This window comes from Podarcis muralis, chromosome W (assembly GCF_964188315.1).
Source record: "Podarcis muralis chromosome W, rPodMur119.hap1.1, whole genome shotgun sequence".
Taxonomy (NCBI): domain Eukaryota; kingdom Metazoa; phylum Chordata; class Lepidosauria; order Squamata; family Lacertidae; genus Podarcis; species Podarcis muralis.
In genome coordinates this window covers 12722710-12744083 of record NC_135674.1, presented here as the reverse complement: position 1 = coordinate 12744083, position 21374 = coordinate 12722710, and the positions used below count along the sequence as shown (strand labels likewise).

The 21374-nt window shown below is 44.4% G+C and overlaps 1 protein-coding gene across 1 annotated transcript in view; it reads right to left on the bottom strand.

Annotated features, from left to right (window-relative positions):
* Positions 1-4574, bottom strand: part of LOC144326260 (NALCN channel auxiliary factor 2-like) — a 66227-nt gene extending 61653 nt beyond the window's left edge. Inside the window, exon 1 of the mRNA XM_077922812.1 lies at positions 3342-4574. Within this exon, the coding sequence (XP_077778938.1) occupies positions 3342-4004 (663 nt within the window). The 5' untranslated portion in view covers positions 4005-4574. The remainder of the gene's footprint in view (positions 1-3341) is intronic.
* Between the last annotated feature and the right edge of the window lie 16800 nt (positions 4575-21374).

Sequence of the window (21374 nt, the reverse complement as noted above, 5' to 3'; positions counted from 1 at the left end):
CAGATGACACAACCCTGATAGCAGAAAGTGAGGAGGAATTAAAGAACCTTTTAATGAGGGTGAAAGAGGAGAGCGCAAAATATGGTCTGAAGCTCAACATCAAAAAAACGAAGATCATGGCCACTGGGCCCATCACCTCCTGGCAAATAGAAGGGGAAGAAATGGAGGCAGTGAGAGATTTTACTTTCTTGGGCTCCGTGATCAGTGCAGATGGTGACAGCAGTCAGAAATTAAAAGACGCCTGCTTCTTGGGAGAAAAGCAATGACAAACCTAGACAGCATCTTAAAAAGCAGAGACATCACCTTGCCAACAAAGGTCCGTATAGTTAAAGCTATGGTTTTCCCAGTAGTGATGTATGGAAGTGAGAGCTGGACCATAAAGAAGGCTGATTGCTGAAGAATTGATGCTTTTGAATTATGGTGCTGGAGGAGAGTCCCATGGACTGCAAGAAGATCAAACCTATCCATTCTGAAGGAAATCAGCCCTGAGTGCTCACTGGAAGGACAGATCGTGAGGCTGAGGCTCCAATACTTTGGCCACCTCATGAGAAGAGAAGACTCCCTGGAAAAGACCCTGATGTTGGGAAAGATGGAGGGCACAAGGAGAAGGGGCACAAGATAAAAGCTCACAAAGGATTTAAAAATCATATAATTAGAAAATCTTTGTACAATGTTTGGATAAAATATAGGGATTTGCTAAAAAGGAAAACACCCAGGTGGATATCACCATTGAAAGCTAAGACCCATAAAAGGTTGAATATGAAAGATATGTGGTTGAAGTATAATGATATTCTGATGGAAGTAGGGGACCAATTTAGATTAAAATCCTATGAAAGATTGAAAAGATAAATTAGATGATTGGTTCCAGTACATCCAGATAAGTGAAGTCTTTAAAATGGATAAGTAAATTGGTTTTCAAGCAGAGAAATCCAAACTGGAAATGGAATTATTAGATATAAAAACAAAAAACCTATCTAAGATGTACAATTTATTGCTGGAATGGCATACGAAAGATGAACAAGTGAAATCTGTAATGATTGAATGGGCCAGGGATGTGGGGCACAATATCATGATGGTGGATTGGGAGAAATTGTGGAAAAGAGGAATTAAATTTACAGCTTGTAATGTATTAAGAGAAAATTTGATGAAAATGATGTATAGATGGTATTTAACACCAGTGGAGTTAGCAAAAATTTATCATACTCATCATAATAAATGCTGGAAATGTAAAGAAAAAGAATGAACCTTTTACCACATGTGGTGGACGCGCCCCAAGGTAAAAGACTTCTGGGAAAGGATTTATAATGAACTGAAGAAAGTGTTGAAAAACACATTTATTAAAAAACCAGAAGACTTTTTACTTGGTATAGTGGGGGGTGAAATCCCAAAAAAGGATGTTACTTTTTTTCTGTATGCCACAACAGCTGCGAGAATATTGCTAGTGAAGAATTGGAAGAAACAAGACTTACCAACTATAGAAGAATGGCAGATGAAGATGATGGACTATATGGAACTTGCCAAACTGACTGGGAGACTCCGAGACCAGAGAGAGGAGACAGTGGAAGAAGATTGGAAGAAGTTTAAGGAATATTTGAAAAAACATGTTAATATTTAAATCTTAGAATAGCTTTGGAAGTGGATTTAGGCTGTAGGGTTAGAAGTAGAAGATAGTGTATTTTAAAATAGTATTATTTACAAGTGATAAAATGTGAAGATTTTTATGGTTAAAGCAAGTGTGATAAAAAAATGGTTAGAAATTATGATGTTTAGAAAAAATAAGGATAAGACAAGAATCTGTATTGTTTGTATTGTTTGTATTCCTGTTTGTTTTGTTTATTTGTGTTATAAAATGAATTTTTAAAAATTGGAAATAAATAAATAAATATCTGAGTTTCTAACACTGTTTGAATCTTCCAACAAAGACAAAGGGGAGCACTTTCCAACTTGCTGTACTTATCTCAGTTTTTATCAGGTTGATTTGAAATTTAGCAGGTTCCTAGACCTCATGAAGTAGACAAATTCCCACCAAGCTACATGATATGAGCGCAACAGGCATCATTTTTTGTAAGTAACAGAATTTTGAAACCTATAATAGGAAATTTAAAAGAGGAGTGATCCAGCAGGGCTCTTCTGATTATGAGTCACACACCTCATCCAACAGGTTGCAGAATCAGGCCAATGGTCCATAGCCCTCTCTTCCATGAATTTGTCTAATCTGCTTTTAAAGCCATCCAAGTTGGTGGCCATCATTGCCTCCTGTGGGAGTAAGTTCCATAGTGTAACAATGTGCTCCAGAGGACAAGTGAACTTTGAGAGCTAGTTTCCAGCAACTAGTATGCAGAAGGAAGAAGAAGAAGAGTTTGGATTTGATATCCCGCCTTTCACTCCCTTTAAGGAGTCTCAAAGCGGCTAACATTCTCCTTTCCCTTCCTCCCCCACAACAAACACTCTGTGAGGTGAGTGGGGCTGAGAGACTTCAAAGAAGTGTGACTGGCCCAAGGTCACCCAGCAGCTGCATGTGGAGGAGCGGAGACGCGAACCCGGTTCCCCAGATTACGAGACTACCGCTCTTAACCACCACACCACACTGGCATCACTTCATCCAACTGTGGAGGCAGAGCATAGCCATCGTGGCTAGTAGCCTTTCTCCATCATTGGCTCCTTGGCAACTCCCCACCCACCCTGCCCAACAATTCATTGACTGTTCAGGGTGGGGAGATATGAGGCTGTCCTCTGCTTTCCCTCCTTTTATAAAACCAATTTTCCTGCTGTGCTTCCACCTGCATTGCAGAGGACTGGACTAGGTGACACTTGCAACTTTACAGTTCTATGATTCTATACCTAGATTTCAGCTATGCTACAGAGCTGTTTACTCCAAATGAGTACCACGTGGTACTCTAAATGAGCAAGGTGTGCAGGTGTGAGCAAGCAAACACGAGGGAAAACAAGTCACTTGTGTAGTGTAATGCAGTGTTTCCCAACCTTGGGCCTCCAGCTGTTTTTGGACTACAACTCCCATCATCCCTAGCTAGCAAGACCAGTGGTCAGGGATGATGGGAATTGTAGTTCAAAAACAGCTGGAGGCCCAAGGTTGGGAAACACTGGTGTAATGGTTAAGAGTGGCAGACTAAGGAGACCTGGATTTGAATCCCCACTTGGCCATAAAGCTCACTGCTTGTAACCTTGGATGGTCAGTCATACACCCTCTCAGCCTAGCCTACCTAAGAGGACTGTTGTAAGAATTAAATGAGAAGTATGTACACCACATTGAGCTCCTTGGAAGAAAGGTGGGATATAATGGCAATTAATAGTAGTAATAGTGATAGTGATAATAACCATACCTTACAGTCCCTTAGGCGGGAGCACACAGAGTAGTCCTTAGCCTGCAGGTACTTCTCCAGCAGCTCTTCGAACTCATAGTATTTTTCCTGAGCGTGTTGGTCCAGCCTCTGGTAGGCCTCGAGGCAGCCGCTGCAGGCCTCCCCGCGCCGCGCTCCGCCCGCCGCCACGTCAGCCAGCAGGCTCCGGAGACTGCAGTCCAGGCTCTCCGGGTCGTCCATGCCCAGCAGCAGGTCCCAGACGGTGTAGGCCTCGCAGAACTGGAGCCGCAGGACCCGGAAGTGCCGCTCCAGAAAGGCCAGCTGCGACGGTGAGGCCTCCACACGCGCTGCCGGGAAGGCGACCCCGGGCGGTCCTTGCAGGAGGTGCCGTGGGCTGCAGGCCGAACTCAAGTCCAGACAGGGCCGAGCCGTCGGGGCCTGACCATCGTCGCTGCCCATCACCGCGACTTCTGGCCAGGAGACGCTCCTATATTGGGCTCCGAGCTGGGCCCCAGCGGCGACGGCGCAGAGCCAGAGGCTGTCAGAAAAAAGGACGGTGAAGAAAAGGAACAAGGCCAGCAACAGGCGCCATTTCTGGGCCCGCTCAGAGTCGGCGCAAGGCTTGTCGGGCGGGCTGGAGGAGGCACGGGGGCGACGGCTCTGGAAGGCGGTGCCGCCGGTCATATTTTTGGAAGGGGGGGCGAGGGAGGTGCTCCTTCTCCTCCTCCTGATTCCTCTTCGCGCCCCCTCCCGGCAATGTCACCGGCCTCCTCCTCCTCCGCAGCATGGTGGCTCGGCGACGACGGGCGGCGGCGGCGGCAGAAGCATCTTTGGACACAAGGAGACGCGCGGCAGCGGCGCCCCCTGTCCACCGCCGGTCCCCGCCCCGATGGTGCCCCCAGCCTCTCCCTGCTGCTGCTGCCGCTGGGCTGCTGCTGCTATGGGCTCCCGCCGAGCAGTGCATGATGCTGTGTTGCCACCGCCGGGAAACCCTTCACAATGGCCGGCACCGGGGCGTCGGCATCCCCTAGCCAGCCACCTGGCAGCAGTCCTCTTCTTCATCTTCGTCTGTCACCGCTCGGCTCTCCTCCACCACCACCTCCCCATCTCCGCTAAGCCTATGCGGGGACTGACCGGCCAACTCGCTCCCAATCGACCACTCCGCCTTCGCTGGCTTCTTTCCCGGCCGGCCGCGCAGCGGCGCGGGAGCCTGGCGCAGGGTGGGGCGCAGCTTGCTCATTGCTTGTTCGCTCACTCTCCCCACACTCCGCCAGAGGCGGATTTAGGGGAACGCGACCGGTTTGGTGCACCGGTCAATTGTACAAATATTATGTAGAATTGGAGGTGGGGATAGCTGCCGAATTTGCGCCGCTAAAATTTGAGGTCACAAGGTCTGCCACTGTCCCCGTTGCTCACCTTCTTCTGAGAATACCTTGCGGAATTGAGCCGGGGCGGCGACTGGTGCATGAGCTCTGCTTACGGAGGTACCCGCAGTGGTGCTGAAAGGACAGCTCCGGGCAGCCCTCGGCCAAGGAGGTGGCGCGCTGCTACTGCTGCCTTGCCTGGACGCCTCTCTACGGTCGCCGTCTTTCGAGTGGAACGTTCTCCCTCGGAAGGTGGTGAACTCTCCTTCCTTGGAGGTTTTTAAAAAGACGTTGGACAGCCACCTGTTAGAGGTTCTTTAGCTGTGATTTTTTGCATTGCAGGGGGTTGGGCTTCATGCTCCCTTTCAACTCTACAATTCTACGATTCAAAGACACATAAGACATAACTATGAACTTAGTATTGGTGCTTCTTCTGCATGCACAGAAAAAAGAGAAAATCCGCTCATGAAGAAAATCTACAGAGCGCAGTATGGAAAGCTAACAATTCTATGAGTCTGTGTTTCAATTTATTTAAATGGCAAGAAAGGTGATTCAAACTAAACTTTCAGAAGAATTTTGTAGGGGTAAGAGCCAATTGACAGTGGAGCAGTCTCCCTCAGAAGGTGATGCACTTTCGCTGTGAACTCAGGGATTATTTTGCTGTGGTTCCTGCATTGCAGGAGATTGTACGTACTAGATAATTCTCTGGGTTCCCATCACATCCTGTGTCTCCCCTCTCTTTAAAGACTAAAGCAGCAGAGGTGCTCAGGCACGCTCCTGTTTGTTTGAACTGGGCACTCTGCTCAGGGATAATTAAAATTATTATAATTACCGGTATTTTACTTTTACAAGCAGGAGAATGGGACCTTTTCAGTGGTGGCTCCCTGTCTGCAGTAGGGCTGGGCGATATCTGCTTTTCAAGATCACAATATATCACCAGCTAAACATCACAATATCTTGATATATCACAATATATATCCGCGGCAGCTGAGTGCCCCATCACAGTTCCTTGCAGCAGCAGAGTGTCTTGCCAGGCATCTCCATGGCAGAAGAGGGCCTCACGGAGCATCCCTGCGGTGGCAGAGGGCCTTGTGCACCAATCTGCGACAGTGGAGGGCATCACCGCGAATCTCTGTGGAGGAAGAAGGCCCCACCGTGCCTCCCCGTGGTGACAGAAGGTCCCACCATGCCTTCCTGCAGTGGTGGAGGGCCTCACCTCGCCTATCCCTGGCAGTGGAGGGTCTTGCCAGGCATTCCCACGGTGGGGGAGGGCCTCGCCACAGTGGTGGAGGGTGCACTGTGCTTCCCAGGGGTGACGACAGTCTTTGCTGCGCCTTCCCCGTGGTGGTGGAGGGCTTTAAAATGTAAGGAAGTAGTAGATTTAATTAAAATATTAAATAAATTTCCATATAATATATTTAATATATTTTCAACTAATTTAAGAATAGATCAAGTGATTTACTAGTCAAGTTGCATCTGCTTCCCCACTCAGAGGTCTAAGTGGAATCTGTGCATGCATAAGCCCCACTGAGTTCAACTAAATCTACTTCGACTTTCCTGGGAGTAAGCCCCATTGAATTCAGTGTGGCTTGCTTGTGAGTAGACACACATTTGCTTGCACTGCTTACCGATAAACACCCTCCTCATCATTCTCACGCAGTACTCAACCTCCCATTTCAGCAGAAGACAGCCAGTTAAATCTTCTCCCCTCTATTTCCCCCTGACACAGAAGCCCTCCCCCCCCCCAAAAAAAACACCATCCCAGCAGACTCTCCCTTTTTATCAAAGGGAGGGAGGGAGAGCAAGCAAGCAAGCAAAGAAATAGTCTCATTTAAATAAATAAAAAAGCCTTCCTTTTTAATATGGAGGAAAGCTATTTAGTGGGAACCAACAATGTAAACACCACCAGAAAATAAAAATACATCCTCCCTTTTTTTTTCACCAGTGGGGGTGGGTGCAAGGGAAAAAGATAGAAGTGTTTTCCAGTTCTTTGTTTAGTTCTTTGTTTGCTTTGTGCTGGATCTTTGATTGCCTAGCCATGGGGGGTTGCTCCTGGATTGTTAGCAGGTTCTGCATAATTAGCTGAGCTCTGAGTTTTTGGAGAGAGAACAGGAAGTTAGGCCTGTGTTGGTTTGTGTGCTTGCAAGGGATTATTGGTTACAGCCTAGGACTTATGTCCTTATTTTTCAGCAAGGGGAGGGACAACAAAGGGTGCCTGCCTTCTTGCCAAGGAAAGTAGCAAGAAACATATCAGTTAAGCTGAAAGAGTTTGCTGGTTTGTGTGAGGGGTTATCATCATCATTATCAGGATGTGAGGGAGGGAGGGAGGAGTGAGAGAGCAAACAAAGCAGGAGATATGAGAGTATCTGCAAAGTATCAGTTTAGCTGAACTGCCCCCCCCAAGCTGTCAGTCTCCTCCTTTTGTTTTTTGTTTTTTTATAATAATTTTTATTAAATTTTTCCTTTTACAAATTCGCCATCCCAAACAATATTCACAAATTTCAACTTTTTGGACTTCCACCAGCTTCTCCACCAATCATCCATATTTTCTATTTTTATGCATTCTCTAAATTTAATATTGCCATTTAATTTTATCCTTTCAGTTCTAATTCTTTTTTACAATACATCTTTAACTTTCACAAAGCCTCTTTAAATCCCACTAGCATTGTCTGTTCATCACATATGCTTTTCAGATAATCTGTAAACTTTCCCCAGTCCTCGATGAACTTGTGATCCCGTTGATATCTAATCTTTCCAGTCAATTTGTCCAGTTCTGCATAGTCCATAAGTTTCATTCTCCACTCTTCAAGGGTCGATAACTCCTCTTGTTTCCATTTTTGGGCCATTAATATTCTTGCCGCTGTTACTGTGTATTGGAAAAGTTCGTAATCCCTTCTATTTATCTCTCTTCCTGTTATTCCTAACAAAAAGGCTTCTGGTTTCTTTACAAATGTGTAACATCTTCTTCAACTCATTATATATCATTTCCCATAAACCCTTTACCTTCTTACATTCCCACCACATATGGAAAAAAGATCCTTCTTTTTCTTTACATTTCCAACACTTATTACATGTTTTGAACATTTTTGCTAACTTAACCGGTGTTATGTACCATCTATATACCATTTTCATAATATTTTCCTTTAACGCCGTACATGCGGTGAATTTCATCTTTTCGTTCCATACTTTTTCCCAGTCAGCCAATTGTATATTATAACCAAAGTCTCTGGCCCAATGTCAGTCTCCTCCTTTTGTTGACCAGTATATTTTCTAGTTCAGACATATCCAACTGGTGGACCGAGATCGACAGGTGGTCAAGTGGGTGGCCATTTGACATCAGATTTTGCTCTTTGTGTGTTTGTTAGTGGCGGTTTTATTGGTGAGTGATTTTTTCTGGCATTTCCCCTTAAAAAAAAAGCTCAACAGCTCGGTTCTCCACCCAAAAAGTGGCAAGATCACTGACAGTTTGTTTATACTGGGAGTAGATCACAGTCTCTTGGGAGTTGGATGTGCCTGGCCTAGTTGAAAGACTTACCACAATGTCATTTCAACGGTATGGCAATTTATCTCACAGCCCTAGTCTGCAGAGTGCTCTCCACAGGGAGGATTGCTTGATGCAATCCTTACGGTGACCAGTGACAAGTAGGGTGCCACAGGTTTCTGTCCTGGGGCCATTGTTGTTCAACATCTTTATAAACAACTTGGATGAAGGTATTGAGGGGATCCACCTTCCCATTTCGACTCTCTGGCACCCTATCTGCATAACCTAGCAATTCTAAAATATAGACGCGCTTTTACTCTTGCAAGATTGAATGTATTGCCCTTGGTTGTACTCGAGGGACGATTCCAACAGATTCCACATGAAAAAAAGCTTATGTCCCTGTGGAGATGGCAATACTGAATCGGTGGCACATGCCCTTCTGGCTTGCACTCTTTATAAAGACTTGAAGAATAAGGTTATTGCCCCTCTTTTATTGTCCATTCTGGGTCGCCCAGCCACGGCCACACTGTCCTTTCTCTTGGCAAATCAAGATGAGCAGGTGACAGCAAAGTTTGCAAGGTTTTTAGCTGGGGCAATCAGAATAAGATCCACTATTTGGCTATTGATTCAAAACCCTAAAATGTATTTTATATAATTGACTTTTTATTTGTATTCTTTGTATATTGTATTGTTGTTTTATTGCTATGGCCAATGGCTGACACAAATAAAGATTCATTCATTCATCTTTATAAACAACTTGGCTGAAGGTAATTAGGGGATGCTCATCCTATTTGCAGATGACACCAAAAACTCGGAGGGGTAGCTAATGCTGCAGAAGAAAGAATCAGAATTCAATATGACCTTAACATATTGGAGAACTGGGCCAAAATTAACCAAAAAAAAAATCTATAGGGACAAATGTAAAGTTCTGCGCTTAGGCAGGAATAACCAATTGCACCAATATAACATGAGGGACACCTGGCTTGCAAGTAGTACATGTGAGAACCATCTAGGGGTCTTTTTAGACCCCCAAGCTTAACATGAATCAACAGTGTATTAAAACTTTGAAGCCTGTGAACTTTTGAAGTGCTTTCGCCTGATGCAAAGCTTAGCAGAGCATTGCGGGCACACACGCTAAACCCTGTCTGTGGTGCCTACCCCTTTCCCCAAATGAAAACACAAGAGACCAGAGTATGGGTTCAAATTGGCCACAACTTTATTGAACTTCAGAAGTGGGAAACTTGGCACAGGCCTTGGCAGGTAACCCTCTCAGCCCGCCTGGCTGAGAATATGCAGGCAGTTGAGGCCCAGTGAGAGGGGACTGCAAAGCGCAAACTTACACAGCATGCCCTGCCACTGACCTCGTCCAGGGAGTTTGACCTACATACCACCGCTCTAGGGCCAGGGACTCCCAGTTTTGCCCTTTAACGGGCCCTGCAAGCGCCGCCGCATGGGGAGGGAGCATGAAGGCATCCCCCCCAACTTGATGTTAGACTAAAGGCTACCTTGCCAAGGCCTAGAACCACCACTCGAGGCCCTAAGGGGCCTCGCCGCCAAGTCCCACAACCGAGGACCAATCAAACCCCACAATCTATCCAGTCCCCAAGGGCTCGTCGCAAGTCGTGGAGCCAGAAGTCATTGCCCAGTGGGGACAGGTGCACCCCGTCCCCCCGGAATAGGTCAACTCTATTTGATGTGATGGTGGGATGTGGGATAGAGAACCCACCAATTTGGCACATGGTGTTGTGCATGGCCCTGTTAATTTTACTCACCGCATAATTGAGGCGAGAGGGATTGGAAGCCCCCCTCCAGTGAAGACGGGGTAGGAGATTGGACCAGCCGATGGTCATTGATGGGTACAGACCATCGGCTGTGGGGAGGACTGCAGGGCCTGCTCCCTTCCAGGGCCTTTTCCAACTGGCCCAGGGGGTGTGGCCCAGGCCCTTATTTGGAACAAACTTTTGGGGAAGTGTGGGAAGTGTTCTGCGATTTCTTCCCTGTTCCAAGTGGTTAATGTGTTTTAAAATGTCCTCAAGCAAGACAGATTGAAACTGCAGAGCTATGAGAAATTAAAAGACAAAGTGTGAGATTGGCTTCATTATTATCAGATAATGGAGGCTTACAATATAGATAAGAAAGTCGGCTTCCAGGTGGAAAAATCTAATTGGAAACAGAACTGTTAGAATCTAAAACTAAGATTTTGTCAAAAATGTATAACTTGCTGCTGAAATGGAATACTCAGGACGAGACGGTTAAATCTGCTATGATTAAATGGGCACAAGATGTGGGACATAACATTATGTTTGCTGACTGGGAACAGTTGTGGTCCACCAGTATGAAATTTACAGCATGTAATGCCTTAAGAGAAAATATTATGAAAATGATATATAGGTGGTACATGACCGCAGTCAAGCTTGCTAAAATTTACCATTTGCCCGATAATAAATGCTGGAAATGTAAGGAAAATGAAGGTACATTCTTTCACCTTTGGTGGACGTGTCCTAAGATTAAGGCTTTCTGGGAAATGATCTATAATGAACTGAAAAAGGTATTTAAATATACCTTCCTGAAGACACCAGAGGCCTTTCTCTTGGGCATGGTCGGCCAATTGGTGTCAAAGAAGGATAGAACTCTCTTTATGTATGCTACAACAGCTGCAAGAATACTTATCACAAAGTACTGGAAGGTGCAAGATTTACCCACTCTGGAAGAATGGCAGATGAAGATAATCGACTGTATGGGATTGGCAGAAATGACTGGCAGGATCCGAGACCAGGGAGAAGAGTCGGTGGAAGAAGATTGGAAGAAATTTAAGGACTATTTATGGAAATATTGCAAAATTAATGAGTTTTGAATGATGCTGGATAGAAATTAAGGGGTTTATAGCTGTAATGTGATATGGGGGGGGGGGAAATAGGGTATAGAAACAGGTTAAATTTATGGATAAGGATTTGCTGAACTAATAATTTAAACTGGAATACAAGGAGGGGAGGTATGAGGAAGTCAGTGAACTATGTTATTGAAAAATAGGTATTGTGAAACCTATGTGTTTTTAAACCTTTTTGCTTTTTGCTTTTTTGATTCTTTTTTATTGTATTAAATTTGAAAACTTTAATAAATATCTTTTAAAAAAAATGTCCTCAAGCAGTCGGTGGCAATTTAAATTTGTATTTCTTTTTTTCCTTTTTTCCTTTGTTGGGTCTGGGTGGGTGGGATGGATATTTGATTGGGGATTAATTTTAGTATAATTGTCCTGTTTTTGTTTTTTGTTGTTTTATTGGTTCTGTATAGTTTGTGTTTTGTTTTTAAGGGGCGGGATTAGGGCTGCCTGGGAGTGGGGCCCCAGCCAACACGATGGCTGGGACAAGTTCCACAGGGGGGGAAGCACTGGGACATCCGATCTCGGTGATCATGGGCAGGAGGAGGAGTTACGCTAAGACCAGACCATGTCATTACCGAGGAGGCAGGTTTAGTCGTTGTTTGAGGACTATCCCTGCCTCCGGGTCTGGCCTTGACCGGATGGATACTGGAATCAACAGGGGAAACCCACATGACCTGAAGGTGTTGCTGTGTAATGCCAGGTCAATTATGAATAAAACCACTGCCATCCACGACCTGATTGTGTGACAGAGACCTGGTTGGAGGAAGCAGATGGGCCTGTCCTTGCCGCTGCTTGCCCACCAGGTTTCTCTTACGCACAGCAACACAGGTCATGTGGGTGGAGAGGGGGGGTTGCAGTGATTTTTAGGAAGTCATTAGCTTGCATCAGGTGTCCTACTGGGAATACCCAGTTTTCTGAGTGCATGTTCTGGAAGTTGGGCAATAGGGGCAGTACAGGATTCCTTTTGGTGTACCGACCTCCCCGCTGCACCAAGGATTCCCTGCCCGAGCTGCTTCAGGTCATGGCGGATGTTCTCCTGGAGACACCTAGTTTGGTTGTCCTAGGGGATTTTAACATCCACGCCGACACGACCTTACAAGGGGCTGCTTGGGACTTCGTGGAAAGCATGGCCTCCATGGGGCTGTCCCTGAATAAGTTGGGCCCAACTCATAGTCATGGACATGCCTTAGACCTAGTATTCACCTCTAGTGACGTGGGTGATCTGACACTATGTAAAAGTGAAACAAAAGAAGTGCCATGGTCAGATCACTTCCTGGACTTCTTGAGCAACTGGACTTCTCCGCGACCCTTCCCCTCTGCAGGGAGGTGGGACCAATTCGGATGGTCCGCCCCCGCCACTTAATGGATCCAAATGGTTTCCAGAGAGTGGTAGGGGATGCTTTATCGCATGTTGATAGCCTTTCAGCTGATTCCCTGGTGGCCCGCTGGAATGCAGAGTTAACCAGGGCTATCGACTGTCTGGCTCCGAAGCGCCCTCTCCGATTGCATGGAGCCCGGACAGCCCCGTGGTTTTCTTCGGAGCTGAAGGTGATGAAACAATCTCTGAGACGGCTAGAGCGTCGGTGGCAGAAAACTCACTCCGAATCTGACTGGACACAGGACACTTGGTAGGCTCAACGTCGAGCCTACCAAGTGGCGATAGCGACGGCGAAGAAGACTTTCTTCACCGCCTCTATTGCATCTGCAGAAAATAGTAGCAGGAGTCTCTTTCAGGTGGTCCGCAATTTAACGGAACCACCTTTACCACCGGGGCCTTGTAAAGACCCCAAGATCTCCTGCAACGATTTTGCAAAGTTTTTTGCAAATAAAATCACTCATATTTGGAAGGAGCTAGACACCACCGTGGGAGCAGGGCTGGGGCGGGAGAATGCTAGAGCCCTGTCTGGTCAATTTCAATCCGTTACCCCCGAGGATGTGGACAGGCTGCTTGGACGCGTGAAACCAACCACCTGTCTCCTTGATCCTTGCCCATCCTGGCTAATAAAAGCAAGCCGGGAAGGACTGGGTGATGGGCTCTGCGGGGTGGTGAATGCTTCCCTCTGTGAGGGAACATTCCCAGATCCGCTGAAAGAGGCGGTCATTAAACCGCTTCTTAAAAAACCATCTTTAGACCCGGCCAGTATGGCCAACTATCGCCCAGTCTCAAATCTTTCATTCTTGGGCAAGGTGATTGAGCGCGTGGTTGCCGAACAACTCCAGGTACGCCTGGAAGAAGCGGACCATTTGGATCCCTTCCAATCGGGGTTCAGGCCTCATCATGGGACTGAAACTGCCTTGGTCGCACTGGTTGATGATCTCCGGCGAGCTAGGAACAAAGGTGAGAGTTGTTTCCTAGTTCTGCTGGATCTCTCAGCGGCCTTGGATACAATTGACCATAACATCCTTCTGGACCGTCTAGAGGGGTTGGGAGCTGGGGGCACTGTTATACAGTGGTTTCGCTCCTTCCTCCTGGGCCGTGTTCAGAAAGTGGTGGGGGGGGATGAGTGTTCAGACCCTTAGGCCCTCACTTGTGGGGTACCTCAGGGTTCCGTCCTCTCCCCCATGCTTTTTAACATCTATATGAAGCCGCTGGGAGAGATCATCAGGGGGTTTGGACTGGGTGTCCATCAATATGCAGATGATACCCAGCTCTACCTCTCTTTCAAATCAGAACCAGTGAAGGCGGTGAAGGTCCTGTGTGAGTGCCTGGAGGCGGTTGGAGGATGGATGGCGGCTAATGGATTGAAGTTGAATCCTGACAAGACAGAAGTACTGTTTTTGGGGGACAGGGGACGGGCTGGTGTGGAGGACTCCCTGGTCCTGAATAGGGTAACTGTGCCCCTGAAGGACCAGATGCGCAGCCTGGGAGTCATTTTGGACTCACAGCTGTCCATGGAGGTGCAGGTCAATTCTGTATCCAGGGCAGCTGTCTACCAACTCCACCTGGTACGCAGGCTGAGACCCTACCTGCCCGTGGACTGTCTCGCCAGAGTGGTGCATGCTTTAGTTATCTCCCGTTTGGACTACTGCAATGCGCTCTACGTGGGGCTACCTTTGAAGGTGACTCGGAAACTACAACTAATCCAGAATGCGGCAGCTAGACTGGTGACTGGGAGTGGCCGCCGAGACCACATAACACCCGTCTTGAAAGACCTACATTGGCTCCCAGTATGTTTCCGAGCACAATTCAAAGTGCTGGTGTTGACCTTTAAAGCCCTAAACGGCCTCGGCCCAGTATACCTGAAGGAGCGTCTCCACCCCAATCGTTCTGCCCGGAAGCTGAGGTCCAGCGCCGAGGGCCTTCTGGCGGTTCCCTCATTGCGAGAAGCAAAGCTACAGGGAACCAGGCAGAGGGCCTTCTCGGTAGTGGCGCCCGCCCTGTGGAACGCCCTCCCATCAGATGTCAAAACGATAAACAACTACCTGACATTCAGAAGACATCTTAAGGCAGCCCTGTTCAGGGAAGTTTTTAATGTATGGTATTTTAGTGTTTTTTGGTTTCTGTGGAAGCTGCCCAGAGTGGCTGGGGAAACCCAGCCAGATGGGCGGGGTACAAATAATAAATTAATTTATTATTATTATTATTATTATTATTATTATTATTATTATTATTATTACAAGGCATGCAGGCTTTTTATTTTATTTTTTTAATTTTTTATTAAGTTTTAACAATACACAATATAAAATAAAAAAATACAAAGACAAGAACAAAAAAGATATAAAAATACAAAATACATACTACAAAATACAGACATTAAACACAAAAATACAAAAATGCATACATTAACAAACTAATAAAAAAACACATATAGGAAAAACACAAAAATTCCCTCTTTCTTCGTTTTCTATCTTAAATTCACATATTTTCCTGGCTTCCTCACATCCCCCGTTCTTGTATCCCTTTTAAAAGTTGGTTCAGCATATTCTTAGCCATTAATTTCTCTGTTGTTGGTTTAATCTTAAATTTTATCTTGTTGCTAGAACCCCCACAGTTCATTTCAATGTCATCAACATTCAGAAATTTTACAATATTTCTGCAAATAGATTTTAAATTTTCCCCAATCTTCTTCCACTTGCTCCTCTCCCTGGTCTCGGATTCTGCCAGTCATCTCCGCCATCTCCATGTAGTCAATTAGTTGCATCTGCCAGTCTTCCACGGTGGGTAGATCTTCTGTCTTCCAATGTTTTGCTATAAGAATTCTTGCTGCTGCTGTAGCGTACATAAAAAAAGTTCTATCCTTCTTTAACACCAATTGGTCAACTATGCCCAGGAGGAAGGCCTCTGGTTTCTTCGGGAAGGTATACTTAAATACCCTTTTCAGTTCATTATATATCATTTCCCAGAAAGCCTTAATCCTTGGGCACGTCCACCAAAGGTGAAAGAAAGTACCTTCAATTTCTTTACACTTCCAACATTTATTATCGGGCAAATGATATATCTTTGCAAGCTTGACTGGGGTCATGTACCACCTATACATCATTTTCATAATATTCTCTCTTAAGGCATTACATGCCATGAATTTAATCCCGGTGGTCCACAACTTCTCCCAGTCAGCGAACATAATGTTATGGCCTATATCTTGTGCCCATTTTATCATAGCCGATTTTACTGTTTCTTCCTCAGTATTCCATTTCAGCAGCAGATTATACATTCTCGAAAGTGTCTTTACATTGGGTTCTAACAATTCTGTTTCTAACTTTGATTTTTCCATCTGGAAGCCAATTTTTTTGTCCAAGTTATATACCTCTCTTATTTGGAAATAATGTAACCAGTCTCGCACCTTCTCCTTAAGCTTGTCATAACTCTGCAATTTCAGTTTGTCACCTTCCTGTTCTAGAATTTCCCAGTATTTTGGCCATTTAGCCTCCATGTTCAGTTTTTTCAAAGCTTTCGCTTCCATAGGTGATAGCCACCTTGGTGTTTTACGCTCTAAAAAATCTTTATATCTTATCCAGACATTAAACAGTGATTTCCTAACAATATGGTTTCTAAATGCCTTATGTGCTTTAACCTTGCCATACCAAAGATATGCATGCCACCCAAATATATTGTCATACCCTTCAAGGTCCAACACATCCGTGTTCTCAAGAAGCAGCCATTCCTTCAGCCAGCAAAAAGCTGCTGACTCATAGTAAAGTTTTAAGTCTGGCAGGGCAAACCCCCCTCTGTCTTTAGCATCTGTTAGAATTTTAAATTTTATTCTGGGCTTTTTGCCCTGCCAGACAAATCTAGATGTGTCTCTTTGCCACTTCTTGAAACAATCCATCTTATCAATGATTTGCAGTGATTGGAATAAAAATAACATCCTCGGCAATACATTCATCTTAATAACAGCGATTCGACCCAGCAAGGAAAGCTTCAATTTTGTCCAAATTTCTAAATCCTTATTCACCTCTGACCAACATTTCTCATAATTATCTTTAAATAAATTCCCGTTCTTGGATGTCATATTCACCCCCAAATATTTAACCTTCTTTACCAATGTTAATTCTGTCTCCTTCTGAAACCTCTCTCTCTCTATCGGTGTCAAATTTTTCTCCAAAACCTTAGTTTTCATTTTGTTCAACTTAAAACCTGCCACTTGACCAAAATCCTGGATTAGTTCTAATGCCCTCTTGGTGCTAGATATCGGCTCCTGTAATGTCATCACTAGATCATCTGCAAAGGCTTTAAGCTTATATTGTTTAACTCCGACCTGGATACCTTGAATCATTTGGTCCCTTCTAATCATGTTCAGCAAAACCTCCAGGACCGAAATGAAAAGCAATGGGGAAATTGGGCAACCTTGTCGTGTCCCTTTCTCAATTTTAAACTCTTCTGTAACCATATTGTTTACTATCAGTTTAGCCTTTTGTTCAGAGTATATCGCACCTATACCATTTTCAAAGTTCTGGCCTGTTCAGTTTCTGTTAATTGATTCTCATGGGAAACTTACAGATTCTGGCTTCGCACAATTAACTCAAGGCAGTGTCAATTTACTCTTGGCAGAAAGCCCAGGTCTGCTTGACCTAGAAACTACTTACTCTGATTGGTTAATGACCAGCACTCAACTCTGTTATCTAGGGATTGCTAGCACAGTGTGATGTGAGGTGTGTTAGGAGTTGGAGTAGAAGTGCTGTGTATGGTTTTGAGAGAGAGAGAGAGAGAGAGAGAGAAAGAAAGGATTTATTTTGCTTTTATTTGTATGCAGAAACTCTGCTGGTTTTATTTTTTCCTTTTTAATAAATCCTGTAAATAGTTATTCTGAGTCTAGCTGACTAGTCATTACCACCGCAACTAGCTTCCTCGCTGTGCAGGAAAACTCTGCTACGTTTGGGCTAAAGCCAATAGGGCTATGCCTGACACTTCAAAGTTCCATGATGGCCAACCCCCATCCCATGAAGATTTTTCTTCATAAAAGTCCAAGAAATATTGTCAAAGGCTTTTTCCGCGTCTACGAAAATCAAAACTGCTTTTGTATTAATGTTCACCTGCAGCTTTTCTAGAATGTCAATTACATTCCTCGTATTGTCCGATAAGTGCCTTCTAGGAAGAAAGCCGGCCTGGTCTTTATGTATCACTTCTGCCAAAACTTTTTTCAATCTTCTGGCCAAAATATCTGCAAAAATTTTATAATCCACATTAAGTAGGGATATGGGGCGGTAGTTCTTTAATTGTGTCTTTTCCATCTCACTTTTCGGTATAAGTGTGATGTAAGCTTCTTTCCACGTCTCCGGTGCCTTTTTCCCTTCCATAATTTCATTACAAACCTCCTTCAGAGGTTGGATCAAATAGTCTTTTAAAGTTCTGTAGTACTTGGAGGTTAATCCATCAGGCCCTGGAGATTTGCCCAGTTGCATATTCTGAATCGCGCCTTCCACCTCTTGTTCAGATATTTTGGAGTTCAATAAAACTTTATTTTCTTGAGAAATTTTTTGTAATCCATTTGATTTCAGAAATTGATCAATTTTTGACTCATTCTGCGGCCCTTGTGTGTAGAGTTCTTTAAAATATCTCTGGAAGCAGCTTCTAATCTCCTGTGGTTTCTGTACATTCTTTCCATCAACTTCAAGGTTAGTAACCGTATTTAGTTTTTGTCTCTTCTTCAACTGCCATGCTAATAACTTTCCACATTTATTAGCTGATTCGAAAGTCTTTTGTCTCATCTGTTTAACTTTCCATTCAATGTCCTGATTTATCATTTTCATATATTGTACTTGATATAACTTAATTTCTCTCAAAATCTCTTGAAATTTTGGTTTAAGTCTCAATTTTTTCTCTCCTTCCCTTATTTTCTCCAGGATCTTCTCCTTTTTCTCATTTTGAGTTTTCCTTTTTATTTCATTTTGTTGTATCAAAAACCCTCTCATTACGGCTTTACTTGCGTCCCAGATTGTTCTTTTCTCCACTGTGGGCTTCAAATTTATCTCGAAATAGTCTTTTATAGTTTTTTGGGCCTTCTTGGTAATTTCTGAATCTCTAAACAAGGCGTCGTTCATCCTCCATCTGAAGGAACCAGTCAATGTTGGTTTCATTTCCATCTTCACAGGATTATGGTCGGAGCAAGTTTTTGGGCAGATTTCCACTTTTCGAATCTTGGGAGCCATTCCTGTAGTTATCCAGATTTGATCTATCCTTGTCCAGGTCTTTTGGGCTTCAGAAAAGAATGTCCCCTCTTTACTCAGGGGATTCTTAGTTCTCCAAATGTCAATTAAGTCCATATTGTCTGTCAATTCAAAAAAGGTTTCCGGTAGTCTTCCATCTTTTGTCACCACTTGTCTTTCTGATTTATCCATATTTGTCAATACCACTCCATTCATATCGCCCAACATGCCGATGTTAAAGTCCATAAAGTCCAACAATGTCTCGTGCAGTTTCTTATAAAATTCTGACTTCCCCTCATTTGGTGCATATATTCCTACTATCAAAAATTTCTCACCTTGATATTGTATTTCAATAGCCACATATCTTCCTTGGTTATCCTTGAAGATAAATTTAGGTGATAGATTTTCCTTTGCATAGATCACCACTCCTCTCTTTTTAACTTTGTCTGATGAGATAAATTCTTGTCCTAGTCTTTTGTTAATTAAAACTTTCCTATGTGTTCTGATCACGTGGGTTTCTTGCAAACATATCAAATCCAATTTTTCCTTTTTCAATAAGTGAAAAAAATTTTTCCTCTTGTCAGGGGAGTTCAAACCTCTAATATTCCAGCTTAACACCTGCAGAGACATTGTGGGATTGTTATGCGTCTCCTCCCACTGCACCCAGTTCTTGTTCTTGGTCTGTTGGTGGTAACACTTCTCGTTTGTCCAATTCCAATGGTAGCTTTGTCAAGTCCAGAACTCCTGATTTTGGTTTTGGTTCTCTTCCCTCTGCCTCTTTTTATAAGTTCTCCTCGTGGTCCTTCAGGAATCTCTCTTTATCCTCCTCAGATCTTATCTTCACCTTTTTCCCTCTATACGTGAACGACAGCCCCTGGGGAAATTCCCACCTGAAAATAATGCTGTTTCTTCTTAGTAGGTCCACCAGGTCTCTATAGTTAACTCTGATGTCCAATAGGTGTTTTGGGATGTCTTTAAAAATTTCTATTCTTGAGTCTTGAATTTCCAGCGATTTCTGGTAATGTAGGCCTAATATTCTGTCTCTCTCCTCCTTTGATCTAAGTGTGATCAGACAATCCCTTACCTTATTCCTCCTACCCTCTTTATTTCCTTTGCCAAGTCTGAAGGCTGTCAATATCTTAAAATCCTTTTCTGGGTCCAGGCCCCAAAATTCTTCAAATTCCTGAGTGAGGAATTCACACAATTTGCCTTCTTCGAGTTCCGGTACCGCCCTAATTCTTAAATTTGCCTGTTTATCTCTCAATTCAAATAAGGACAATTGTGCCTTGTGATCTTCTAGTTGTCTATTTATCGGTTGTAATTTTCTTTCTACCACCAGCACCTTTTCTTTAGCCTCATCGGCAATTTTCCTTGTCAATTTAGATTCCTGCAATAGGCGGTCAATCGCTTGAGTATTGGAGCTAATAGTTGTAGTGTTTAAGTCAATTTTTGTCGACAATTTTTCCAAAGCTCCAAATATTTTATCTAAAGATGCATTCAATGTCTCTTCAGGGCCTATATTCTTTACACCAGGCTGCCCAGTATCTTCCTTTTCAGGGGGTGCCACTACAGAATGTCTTCGTTGCTGATATCTGGTTTTTGGCCTTGTAGGCTGGGGTTTTTCCTGATCCATTACTTTGTTTTTAAAACCTCAAGGTCATTCACACAGTTCAAGCCTCTTTTCTGATGGGAAGATTTTCAACCAGCTGTAATGGAAAAACCCCAGCTATGTCCCAGTCCTCCTCTAGGGGAGCACCTTAGCAACAATGTTACTTTCAAACAAAAATGTTACTTTTCCAGACAACTTTTCCAAAGGCAGTCTTACTTTTATAACTTTAACTTTCCAGCAAAGGCAACAGTTCAGTATAAGGCAACAGTTTCCAGCTCACATACAGAAAATTCACAAGTAGTAACAAATGTTCATAAACGGTGCAACAATTTCTTACTATTTCTGGCAGACCGATGGCAGGGATTAGGCAGTGGTCTTTCCCTCAGTTCCTCCTTAAGCCATAAATTCCTTCCCCCCCTCACTTCAAGAGGGGTTTCTTGAGTCTGACAGTGAGATTTAAAGTCCTTTCCACTTCTCTAGCTCTAGCTTCAAATGTCTTTGCTTTGATCTTATCTACAACAGCAGGAGACGGACTTCCTTTTTACATCTCGCCGCTTCAGAATCCAATTCAAAATTGCTGCGTCAATCAAAGGCAAAACAACCCTTTGAATTCCCAGTTTTAAAAGTCTTACTCACGGATTGTGATTTTATAATCCAAAGTTTCAAAGGAAAAAAGGTCAGCGCTCTCCGGCAACAGCTGCGCGGCTTCACCCCTCGGAAGTAGCAATTGACTCTCAGCACCGCACCACCCCGTTCCGCTCCAGGACCCTTTACAGAGTCCTTTTGCAGATTAGAGAGGCGCTTTTGGTGCCCGCCGAGTCCCACGGCCGCAGGCTTCCCCCACCTGCGGTTTTTTTCAGGGTCCCCGCTTCGCCGTAGCGGCAAGACCCAGTTTCCAAGGAGCGTCTCCCTCCGAGCTAAAGGGAGACTGCCATTGCCGTTGGCGCCGCCTCCGGAAGGCATGCAGGCTTTTTAAATCTTCCCTTGCAGCAAGGGCAAGGGCAATGCCTTTTTGCTCCACTAGATCGTTCTCCCCTGCATGTATAATCAAGACCCTTGGAGGGCCATGGGTCGCTGTGGCACTACGCAGCATGGGCATCAAGCTCCGCCAACGCATGCCCCGCTGGGCCATCCA